This window comes from Astatotilapia calliptera, chromosome 18 (assembly GCF_900246225.1).
Source record: "Astatotilapia calliptera chromosome 18, fAstCal1.2, whole genome shotgun sequence".
Lineage (NCBI taxonomy): Eukaryota > Metazoa > Chordata > Actinopteri > Cichliformes > Cichlidae > Astatotilapia > Astatotilapia calliptera.
The window spans coordinates 19,455,248-19,466,665 of NC_039319.1; the positions used below are offsets into that span (position 1 = coordinate 19,455,248).

The 11,418-nt window shown below is 39.1% G+C and overlaps 1 protein-coding gene across 3 annotated transcripts in view; it reads left to right on the forward strand.

The window, feature by feature from the left end:
* The window catches only part of LOC113010003 (collagen alpha-4(IV) chain-like), a 28,529-nt gene extending 17,234 nt beyond the window's left edge, over window positions 1-11,295 (forward strand). For all 3 annotated transcript variants that reach the window (XM_026148757.1, XM_026148758.1, XM_026148759.1), the window contains exons 25-48: window positions 152-258; window positions 399-582; window positions 672-743; window positions 971-1,078; window positions 1,232-1,450; window positions 1,607-1,771; window positions 2,497-2,664; window positions 2,869-3,012; window positions 3,936-4,046; window positions 4,182-4,360; window positions 5,578-5,641; window positions 5,870-5,944; window positions 6,104-6,211; window positions 6,663-6,770; window positions 7,043-7,114; window positions 7,335-7,463; window positions 7,665-7,772; window positions 8,049-8,204; window positions 8,298-8,405; window positions 8,533-8,670; window positions 9,757-9,873; window positions 10,058-10,246; window positions 10,397-10,680; window positions 10,770-11,295. In XM_026148757.1, coding sequence (XP_026004542.1) covers window positions 152-258; window positions 399-582; window positions 672-743; window positions 971-1,078; window positions 1,232-1,450; window positions 1,607-1,771; window positions 2,497-2,664; window positions 2,869-3,012; window positions 3,936-4,046; window positions 4,182-4,360; window positions 5,578-5,641; window positions 5,870-5,944; window positions 6,104-6,211; window positions 6,663-6,770; window positions 7,043-7,114; window positions 7,335-7,463; window positions 7,665-7,772; window positions 8,049-8,204; window positions 8,298-8,405; window positions 8,533-8,670; window positions 9,757-9,873; window positions 10,058-10,246; window positions 10,397-10,680; window positions 10,770-11,030 — 3,374 coding nt within the window. In that variant the 3' untranslated portion in view covers window positions 11,031-11,295. The remainder of the gene's footprint in view (window positions 1-151; window positions 259-398; window positions 583-671; window positions 744-970; window positions 1,079-1,231; window positions 1,451-1,606; window positions 1,772-2,496; window positions 2,665-2,868; window positions 3,013-3,935; window positions 4,047-4,181; window positions 4,361-5,577; window positions 5,642-5,869; window positions 5,945-6,103; window positions 6,212-6,662; window positions 6,771-7,042; window positions 7,115-7,334; window positions 7,464-7,664; window positions 7,773-8,048; window positions 8,205-8,297; window positions 8,406-8,532; window positions 8,671-9,756; window positions 9,874-10,057; window positions 10,247-10,396; window positions 10,681-10,769) is intronic.
* The last annotated feature ends 123 nt before the right edge of the window (window positions 11,296-11,418 follow it).

Consider the following 11,418-nt stretch of genomic DNA (forward strand, 5'->3'; position numbering starts at 1 on the left):
TAAATTGGTTCAGTTACGATGGCAACCACTGCACATTGGATTAGGTAAAGACTGTTTAATAGTACTATACCTTTAAATTAGATACAGACTGTATTTGTTTTTCTGGAGTGTTTAAAGCCAAATCTCTATTGGTTGCTTTTGTTACTTGAAGGTGCCAAGGGTGACATAGGTGACCCAGGATATGGTGGTCCTCATGGAGGAACAGGTGGGCCAGGACAGGATGGACGAGATGGCATTGTGGGAGAACCCGGGCCACCAGTGAGTCTATATATTAAAGTCCAGTATTGTGCATCATGTGACAAATCTTTTAAAGGTCTCTGCTCAAAGACACTGCATATGTAAAAATGATCCACTTTGATACTCTTTTCTACACTTTTGATCATGTTGTGTTTTTTCAGGGCGATGGTTATACAGGATTACCTGGTCCTAAAGGTTACCCAGGTCTTCCTGGACCTAAAGGATTTCCTGGACAAGCAGGTCCCCCGGGTGATGGTTTACAAGGCCCCAAGGGAGAACAAGGACCTAAAGGAAATCAGGGACTTACTGGCATACCAGGAATTCCTGGACGACCAGGACCTCCAGGTCAGGTTTCTCACGATTTGTCATTAAGAAAAGTGTCATGGGATTTAAAAACAAACAAACAAACCACAAAAAGCTGTATTTGAATACAGGAGAAACACAGAGATGCTGTCCTGAAGGTGAGATTGGTCCCCCTGGTCCAAAGGGTGAGCCAGGTTCACCAGGTAAGTCTTGCAGGTGCTAATTATTTATTTAAAAATGTTCACATGTTTCATCTGGAACACTAAATTTAATCAGAAATCTAGATTTAAAAAAATGTCATTAATAAATTGTTTAGTGCTTTCTATTTATAAAGCTTGTTACTTCATTATTTTCAAAGTTACACAGAATGGACCCTACAGTTACTACTACAAGTGATTTGTTTTGTTTTATTTTTTTTGGCCTCTTATAGGGATTCCAGGTCAGCCAGGGAGCAATGGTCCTCCCGGACAGCCAGGATACCCAGGCACTAAGGGCATGAAGGGAGATGATGGTGGAGTTCAGGGGACTGGACCACCAGGTAATGGCTGTAAAAACAGAGCATTTGTTGAAGCTTGTGGACCATCAGTTATTCATATAGTAGGGACTATTCCTTAAATCTATTAATTCTAAAAAAAATAATAAAAAAAAATAGTTTTTTTTTATGCTTATAAATCTTTCTTAATTATAAAAGGACCTCCAGGTTTAATTGGTGAACCAGGTGAACCAGGTTCCAGGGGAATTAGTCTAGAAGGCCTTCCTGGCCTTCCTGGTTTTCCTGGACCACCAGGTAGGAAAGGGCCTCCAGGAGATGTCCTCCCAACCAGGCCAGGTGCAACTGGCATACCTGGCCCTCCTGGGAGTATAGGCTATAAAGGACTCCGTGGAATTCCTGGAAACCCAGGAATACCAGGTAAGATTAACTTAATCTGAACTCAAACAAATCTCTAACAAATGGGATTCATGGCCTGTATTACAATAATATTCAAAAGAACAGAACAAAAACAATGTGCTTTGCATTAGTTCTGTACATTTAGATTAGTTGACTGTTGGTCTTTTGCAATTACAGGCCCACAAGGCCAACCTGGACAACCAGGCTATAAAGGAGAGCCAGGGGTCGATGGTGACCCCGGAGTCCCTGGACCAATAGGCCCACCGTGCTCACAGTGCGAACTCATCGGCCTACCCGGACCCTCAGGACCTCCAGGAAATCCTGGAGTGAGGGGAATACCAGGTGAGCAAACTGCAGCTATACCCCAAATCATGGATAGTCACGTCTTTTTATTCATATCTACCTTATCTTCCACAGCTTTACAAATACAAGTACAATTTAAAACTTTACATTTGTTTACACTGAGTACTTCAATTTTCATATCAACATGAATATCCCACACTATTGTCACGATAAATAGTATATTTGTTTTGTTTTTAGCATATAAACAGTTTGCAAAAACTTATTTAGTAAAAGTAGAAACGTAAAGCAAAATACAGGACAATGCAAAATTGCTTCGCATCTGTTTAGTTTCACCAGAAAAGAAGTTGGATGAAGTACAAATCCCATTTCTGCTCCATATGTTAATAATGATTATTTATCTAGTTTCCTTATTGATATAAATTTCAATAACAACAAAAAATATAAATACAAAATATATTCTCTGTGTGATATAAAACTGATCATATATTTTATATCGACACGTCAAAGACAAATAGCTGCAGTTTGTGGACTGTAATATATAAAGAAACATGGAGTAACACTAATTTTAATACTTGTTTCATCTTTTAATTTTCAGATGTTCATAAGTTGCTAATCTAACAACACTGACCTCTGGTGGCCAGTATGTCCATACATAAGGAGGAACAGTCAATCAACTTCTGTGTCAATATATGAGTATATTCATGCTCATTTATCCATGTCATCTAACCATATATTTTGTCACTGAATTTTATGACGTTGAATAGGAAACACTGGGCAGATAGGTCTGAGAGGCGATATTGGTCCACCTGGACATGGATGGAAAGGATCAAAAGGTGTTCAGGGTCCTCCTGGTTTACCAGGACCAGCTGGACCAACAGGCTCCACTGGCCTCCCAGGAGATCCTGGAACCGATGGGTGGCCAGGACAGAAAGGTCAGCTGATGGTATTATTTAAAACCTTATAAGCATTTTATAAAATTCAACAAGTAATTCCATTCAGTTTCCAAAATCCAGTTTGTTTAACTTAATAGCCCATCACTTATACATTCAACAGCTAGCTGGTAAGCAGCATGCTTAATTAAATCTGTGAACCTCAGTGTGCTGATTAAAGCAAGGTTTTCTGTTCAATTTCTACAGGTGAAAGGGGGTATCCTGGCAGGGCTGGAGCCAGAGTTTTTCCAGGTCGCCCTGGACCTCCTGGACCGAGAGGTAAACAGGGTGAAAGGGGCCTTAATGGCCGCCCAGGTTCCCCAGGGTATCCAGGACCAGATGGTAATAAAGGTAAGTCTGTAAATGTGTCGTGTCTCTCTTATTTTCCCAACCTAAACTTGTGGGTATCTTAGCCTTTTGTTCTTTATTTATAATAATATTTATTATTATTATTATTATTATTATTATTATTATTATTATTAAATATTTGATCAAAAAGCTGAATATTATTATTATTATTATTATTAGTTGAAACAATCAAATATATTGAACTATGTACCTGTACTATTCAAACTCTAGACAAGTCTACGACAAGCAAAACACACGTATTCTTACGAGTGAAGATCCTCTAAAGGAATTTGGTTTGCAGGAAATTTTTCTGTTTAGTAAATTTAAAAATGCAGCCATTAGAAATAAATATTAAATATAGCACAGTTTCCTGTTGGAGCCTTGACCAGGTTGTATTGTACCATTTCTGACAAATGGTGGAAATATCTGACTGTATGTAAAGGAAAACACAGAAATCAGGCACTAGGCAAACTTTTAAGATGGAGTGGAGTGTAATAATGGGAAGCTGTCTTCTCTGTTGGGTTCAAATAATTATGCTCAACTTTTTTTACTTACTATTATTGTTGTTTTATTAGTCTGGAGAAGCTTGATTTCTCTTCTGTTTTTTTGTTTTCTGAGATTCAAATGTGATGGTCAGAGGTTTGTGAGTTGAGAGTTATGGCTAATATCAAAATACCTATTTTTGTATGTTTAATCTACTCTGATGTGCTTGTGGCTCCTGTTCACAACAATGATCAAATAATTTAATTCACTTTTATCTATATAGTGCCAAATCACAACAGTAGTTGCCTCAAGGTCCTTTTTATTGTAAGGTAAAGACACTTGGAAGTACCAAATGTAGTCTTTTTCTTTAAGTTATTTTCTCTCACTTCTTGTGTACTTTATGGAAGAAAATGGCAAGCATTTCATTTCTGTTGTCTATTCAGGTTTACGGGGAGACCCTGGAGATCCAGGAGTGACAAGTCCAGTGAATATAAGGAAAGGTCCACTGGGTCATCCAGGAAGGATGGGGCTACCTGGCGCGCCTGGACTTCAAGGTAATGGAGTTTTAATTTAACCTGCATAAGTCTTTAGAAAACAGCTTTATTCTTCTTTGGTAGAAAGACTGTATAGATGGACAGTGATAGACGGTGCAAAACTAAACAATTAGCAATTTGTGATGTAATTTATAGGTCCAAAGGGCACATGGGGAATGCCAGGTGACTCTGGACCTGATGGATGGCCTGGTCCACCAGGAATTAAGGGTATCCCTGGAGTTCCAGGCAGGTCAGGAAGAGCAGGACCTCATGGAGACCCTGGGAATAAAGGTTTCATTGGTCCCAGAGGATATCCTGGGAATGATGGAGATCGGGTACTCAAGTCAATTCAATTTAATTTATGTAGCGTCAAATCATAGCAGTGACCTCTAGGCATTTTGTACAGTAAGGTAGAGACCCTGCACCAATACTGTGAAGTTATTGTCTGCATATTTTGATCACAGCAGTGTAAATATATATATGTATGTATTAGTGCTGCCAATAGATTCAAAAAATTAACTCAATCTCACAATTTTCTGTAATTAATTGCGATTAATTGCAATTACTTGATCAATAGCCTGGTTGCAATTACAAGTTTGTAACAGACATTTATGCAATATAATGAATATAATGAAGTAAATGCAGAATAAACACAAAGAATGTATGCTTAAATTTAAAGAGAATTTGAATAGTTTTCTTCAATCTTTTAACACAGGCTCTCTCCTGTGAAATACAACTTTAAAAAATTACTAATAGGTAAGTATACGCTAATATATAATATATTAGTGTATACTTACACTAATGTATATTATTATAATATAATACTATATTCTAGTATTATAGCACTGATGTATAGTGAGAGAGAGAGAGCCTTCATCAGGAACTCGATGGGGATGTGGCGGACAACACTAGAGGCCAAAGCCAATAGCAGAAGTCACCGTCAAGTGCGGGATCTACCAAGGAGATGCTCTGTCCCCACTGCTGTTCTGCATAGGCCTGGACCCCCTCAGTGAGATGACTGGCTACGCATACTGACTACGGAATGGAGCAGCTGTCAGCCACCTCCTGTACCATTGGCTGGACAAAGCTGGACTGAAAGACAGCATAGAGGCACTAATCATGGCAGCACAGGAACAAGCTCTGAGCACAAGATCCAAAGAGGCTGGGGTCTATCACACCAGGCAAGACCCCAGTTGCAGTCTTTGTAAAGATGCCCCTGAGACAATCCAGCACATAACAGCAAGGTGCGAGATGCTAGCTGGCAGGGCATACATGGAACGCCATTATCAAGTGGCCGGCATAGTGTACAGAAACATCTGTGCTTAGTATGGCGAGTGGCTCCAGCAGATCTCAGGAACAACATCGGAGATCTCTGTCCAGAAGAGCGCAGTCCTAGGAACGGCTAAGATACTGCGAAGGACCCTCAAGCTCCCAGGCCTCTGGTAGAGGACCCGAGCTTGAAGGATTTAAATATTGTGCGTTTTTAAGTGGAATTATTCAGACTTACAAATGCTGGTGTTAAATTATTGGATTGTATTGATGTATGTTATAGGGAGATCCAGGGCTTGTGGGATATTCAGGTATTCCAGGGAGACAAGGCTTTCCTGGTGCCAAGGGTAATTATGCATTTTTTATTAAAACATACTAAATAGCTGATTTAATTTAGCTACAAACAGTGGGAATTTTATGTAGAAACCTCGGTAAAAAACGCAGAATCAGTGCAATAAAATAAAAAAAAAGATTTAAGTACATTGTCACTGCAAATATGGTCAAGAATGTAGCCCAGTCTCTCAGTACAGTCTCATTTTGTTATGTATTTATTCAGTTATCCAAATCTCTTCCAGGTGATCCAGGACCATCTTATGGACAACCAGGTCCACCTGGACCCAGAGGCATCCCAGGAGAGAATGGCTTCAGTGGTAAATTAAAGTTATTTTTCAAGCCCCCCCGCCAAAAAAACAATTTATACCAAATCTTAAAAAAACAAAACAAAAAACTTATCCTACAAGATATATGGTAGTTTCATTGGCTAAATAAAGTTTGCATACAAAACCAGAAAAAGCTGATAATTTCTTTAGCACCTCGAGGGATACCAGGAGACCCAGGTGATCTGGGACCCAGAGGAAACCCAGGACGACCAGGACCATCAGGCATTCCAGGAGAACGAGGAATACAAGGAAGACCAGGTGATCCCTATAGGTTTGATTTTAGAACTTTCTGGATGTACTTCAGCAGCACAATTAATAAACTGATGTTTCCAATGTTTACCTTATTCATAGTTTGATTCAGGAGAAAAATAAATTTCCCCTTGTCGTTAGCTTTTTTTTCTCCATCATTAAAGGGAAGAAATAATTCTGTGCAAGTAACCATTTCAATTTTGTTCTCACATAAAATATTGTAAATATGTAATGTGTCAGCCAGAAACTGGATTCAGTTGTATAAAATCTTTGAGTGTATTTAATTTAAAATAATTTAATCTGGATTTAAATTTAGCTCCTTTAACATTAATTTAATCTACAATAATAATCAGTTTCTGCAATTTAACACTTGATTTTATTCCCTCAATTAACATTGATTTGTTTCCTATATATGAATGCTTGTTTGAGCTCTTTTGTGTATACCTATGTATACGTACAGGTTCCCCTGGACCCCGTGGTCCACAAGGCCATCCAGGTCTTCCAGGTTTTCCCGGTGATGAAGGAAGTGTGGGACTACCAGGCCCCCCTGGCCGATATGGGCCCCCAGGTACAAACATAATTGTCTCAATCCAAGAGTTTAGATGTGTTCATATTGTTTAATAATGAAGTAAAACATTAAAAGGGTTATGAACATTATGAACAGATTTGCTTTCTTCATTTATTTGTTTGATCATATAGCATAATATATCATATAATAATTAATTATATGTAATAATAGAATACAAGATGGAAAAAAAACTGAAACAAGAAGCATGATTTTGCAATCATAGGACCAAACAAGACAGTTTACACATCATCACACTGTGCTTGTTATGTTAGGGCCCCCTGGACCACCAGGTCTAGATGGACTGTATGGGCTTACAGGTCCAAAAGGGATGAAGGGGGCAAGTGGTAAGAGAGCATTATATAATATTATTTCTTTTCTATGTCTTTTAGGACTGTAGGAATTTTGTCGCCGTTGGGTGCCAGTCGTATAGCACATTATTTATTGTTACAATTAGTAATAATATGTGTAGTTGCTAATTTTTAAATTGTTTTTCTTGATACACAATCAAATGTGAGCACATTACAATGTGATGCTATGTTTTATATGTACTCACTTATAATACAGGCATAGATATCCCTGGCCCTCGAGGACCAGATGGTTTTCCAGGAGTCAAAGGGGCCAGGGGCTACCAAGGACCTCCAGGAACTACTATTCCTGGGACTAAAGGCCAAAGGGGCCCACCAGGGAATCCAGGTATCATGACTTTTATTTGTAACAGTTCTGTCTGCACTAGATACAATTTTGTGTCAGGTTGTGCCAGGAAGAGCATCTGGCACAAAAACAGTCAAATCAAACATGCAGAGCGACTATGCTACTATGGTGACCCCTATTGAATAAGGGAGCAACTGAAAGTAACTTTTTATGTTGCTAAGGGTAGATTGTTTTTTCTTTTAGGCCTCCCAGGACTCCCAGGTGAACCTGGTTACCCTGGTATAATCTGCCAAACACCTTTGCAGGGACCTGCTGGAGGTCAAGGATTTGAAGGACCTACAGGACCCCCAGGTATGTGTGTATGCTGGGTCATATTTAATTTACTTTTCTCTACTTTATTTCATTCTTATTAAACCCCCTCCTGGGGTAAAAGGGAAAATATACAATGAACAAACAAAGCAGAGGGTTATTCAATACACATCATCACTATCACAAAAGGAGAAATAAGTAAATGTAACTGTCAACAAATGACCCTTTTGAATTGGATGGTGCTTTGTGCCTATGTAACTGTGTGTATGTTTGCCACTAAATATATTTATACATATTTCAAATTTTTAATTTTTTTAGGTCCTCCTGGAGAACCTGGGATACCAGGCTCCAGCCTTTTGTTCAAAGGAGACCCAGGACCAACTGGCCCCCACGGCTTACCAGGTGTTCGAGGAAGAAGGGGCCTACCAGGACCACCTGGACTTTCTATCCACCAAGGCCCTAGAGGACCTAAAGGTACAAACAAAACAATGGTCAATAGACATCATCAGTAACTTACAGTGCAGCTATCCAACTGATTATACTCCAAATGTTACCACACTTTGACAGGTGAGCAAGGTCCTGTTGGTCTAATGGGCCTACCTGGACCCAAAGGTCAGCTAGGTGCCCCTGGGCCCCAGGGCCCCAGCGGAGAAATTGGCCACCCTGGAAATAAGGGTAAGTTGTACTGTAGACAAGAAACTAAAATATACAAGACTTCACAGTTCAAAGCAAAATAAATTGATTTTTTTTTAAAGTTGTAATTGTTCCTATAGTAGATGTACTAATCAATTTTTTTTTCTAGGTGTCAAAGGTGCTCTTGGTGACTCTGTCAGTATATTAACAGCTACTGCTCCCCCTGGACCTCCAGGTCCTCCTGGTAGCCCGGGATGTGTAGGATTCCAAGGTGTCATGGGTTCCCCTGGTATTCCAGGTCGTAAAGGTAAACCTAATGTAGTCTTTGGACAGTTATAAGTGTATATTTCGTTTCTGTCTGTCCAACTTGAGTATTGTACATGTCTTCATCCACTCTTTATTTCTTTATATTTTACAAGGAAATATGAAATAGGTGTGAAAGTACAGTCCAAGAGGAAAAACCATAGTTTGATTTGTCTTAGGTAAACTTCTTATTTCTTCAAATTAGATTTCTAATTTCTAATTCCTTGAAATCTTCAGGAATAGTTTTCCAGGCTTCTTAAAGGACAGTCAAAGGTCTTATTTTGTTCTTTTTTTTTGTTCTCTGTCAAGATTATATTGAGGTCCAGGCTCTGAGGAGTCCAGTCCATGACTGATAGTGTTCAATTATGTGTTTTTATAAGCAGGTATGCCTATACAACAGATGCTTTTCAGAGGGTATTGTAAAACTCTGATGGTGCTTCTCTGTGTTCATAGTTCCGTTTATGCAGCCCCAAACCACGAGAGAGCCTGTTTCAGGGCCTCTGTCAGGTCTTTACTGTATTTTTTTAATTTCTTAAGGATATGAGTTGTATAAAGTGCTTTGAGTGCTCGGATAGATTAGAAAAGCGCTGTATAAGAACCAGTCCATTTACCATTACTTTCAAATACTCTTCATCTGATGTAGTGTTTTTAGCCCTGCCAGTTCCTCCTTTGTCCTCTACTTTTCTACTTACCTCAAATTTTTTTAAGGCATACTGCACATCATGTTGAGATATGACAGTTTTTGGCTACAAGTTCGTTGGGAATCAGCTTGTTGGTGTTAAAATATATCCCCAGTTAAATTGTGTTATCTTTGGCATTTCTCATAGATTCAGATAATGAAATTGTAACAAATAGCATGATTTTGTAACAGGTTGCTAGTAACATAGTGTTTTAAAATTACAATTGAAATTTGGGTCTTTGGTTCTAAGTTGTCTGCTATGTGTTGACAAGTCTGCTATGTGTTTGAAGCATTTTTATGCTTTAATGTTTTATAGGTCAGTGTAAAGCGGCTTAACAGCCAAACAAAAAAAATCCATACTCCTGTATACATGGCTGTATTTACTCATTTGCTTTTATCTGCATGTTTCAGGGGAGAAGGGTCCGGTGGGGTCTGTGGGCCTTCCTGGTATAACAGGTCCTCCTGGTCGTAATGGTCCAGCTGGAGATCCAGGAGATGTTGGTTTGCCTGGATTTCCTGGACCTCAAGGTAAATATTCATATTTTCTAGATGGCTCACTAAATTAGTGTGGAAATTTCCTGATAAAATTTGGAAATTCACTCTGGTGTACTAATATGAATAATATAGCTCTGATATGCTTTTTTTTGATCCTCACTTTGATGCTTTCTTCACCTAATACACGCGCTCTTTGTTCAACCACAACAACTTCAAGGTATCCCAGGTCCTCCTGGTGACCAGGGTCAGCCAAGCTACAGGAGGATATTGAATGCTGGATTTCTGTTAGTTATACATAGTCAATCAGTTGAGGTCCCACAGTGCCCAGCAGATACCACTCAGCTTTGGGTGGGACACAGTCTCATTTACCTGGAGGCACAAGAAAAGGCTCAAACACAAGATCTGGGTAAGCATCCGCATAAAATGGTCATTTTGCTGATTTCTTGAAATGTATTCATCCCTGGTATATAGAAATTTGAAGAAAAATTTAAAAACCCTTCCTTGTCTATATTTTATAACATCTATTTTTGTTTTTTTCAATCTGTTTTCCTTGCAGGCCAGCCTGGCTCCTGCCTCCCTGTTTTCTCCACCATGCCGTTCTCCTATTGTAACCAAGCTGCCTGTTCTTATTCTAGTCGCAATGACAAATCCTATTGGCTCTCCACAACTGCTCCCATACCCATGATGCCGCTATTTGGCCAGGGTATTGTGTCCCATATCAGCCGTTGTGTGGTGTGTGAGACCATTTCACCTGTGGTGACTTTTCACAGCCAGAATCATACATTCCCTTCATGCCCACCTGGATGGAGGAGTTTGTGGGTGGGATACTCTTTCCTCTTGGTAAGTACATTAAAAAAATGTTAAAGTGTTTCAAAGGAAAACTTCTGTTAACTCCCCTCACTGTGTACCTGCTGGCTTGCTGTCTTTAGCACACAGGATCAGGAAATAATGGTGGTGGCCAGTCACTGGCTTCTACTGGTAGCTGCCTTAAGGATTTCCGAACTCATCCCTTCATTGAGTGCCAAGGGGCACGGGGTTCCTGTCACTACTTTGCCAATCTCTATAGTTATTGGCTGACTACTGTAAGCCCAGCAGAGCAGTTCATAACCGCAAGTCCTGGCACCATCAAAGCAAGCGACCAACAGCGACACAGGACCAGCCAGTGTAATGTCTGCCACAGAGAAGGATAAGCATTGTGGCATTTTACCTAAGATTATGATTTTTTTTTTTTACCCAATTACCCAAACCTTACTCATACCACTCAGGGTTAAAGATGAATTTGATTATGTTCGTTGATAATAAAAATGTATTAAAATAAATGTTTTGCACACCTCAACATTTAACATTATTTTCACTTAGGTACCATTTATAGTTCTAAAAAAGCTCCTTATGTTCTATAATTGTGCTATAATCTGTCAGACTAGCACTGTAATCCTCTCTGAAATGACCTTTTCTTGTGTTTATTATTATTTTATTGTGTTTAAGTTGTTTTTCATTTTGTCATTTTAAAATAAGACTTTAATTTGACACGTCATGTAAAAAACTAAATAAATAAATACAATTTTAAGAAAAAGAAGC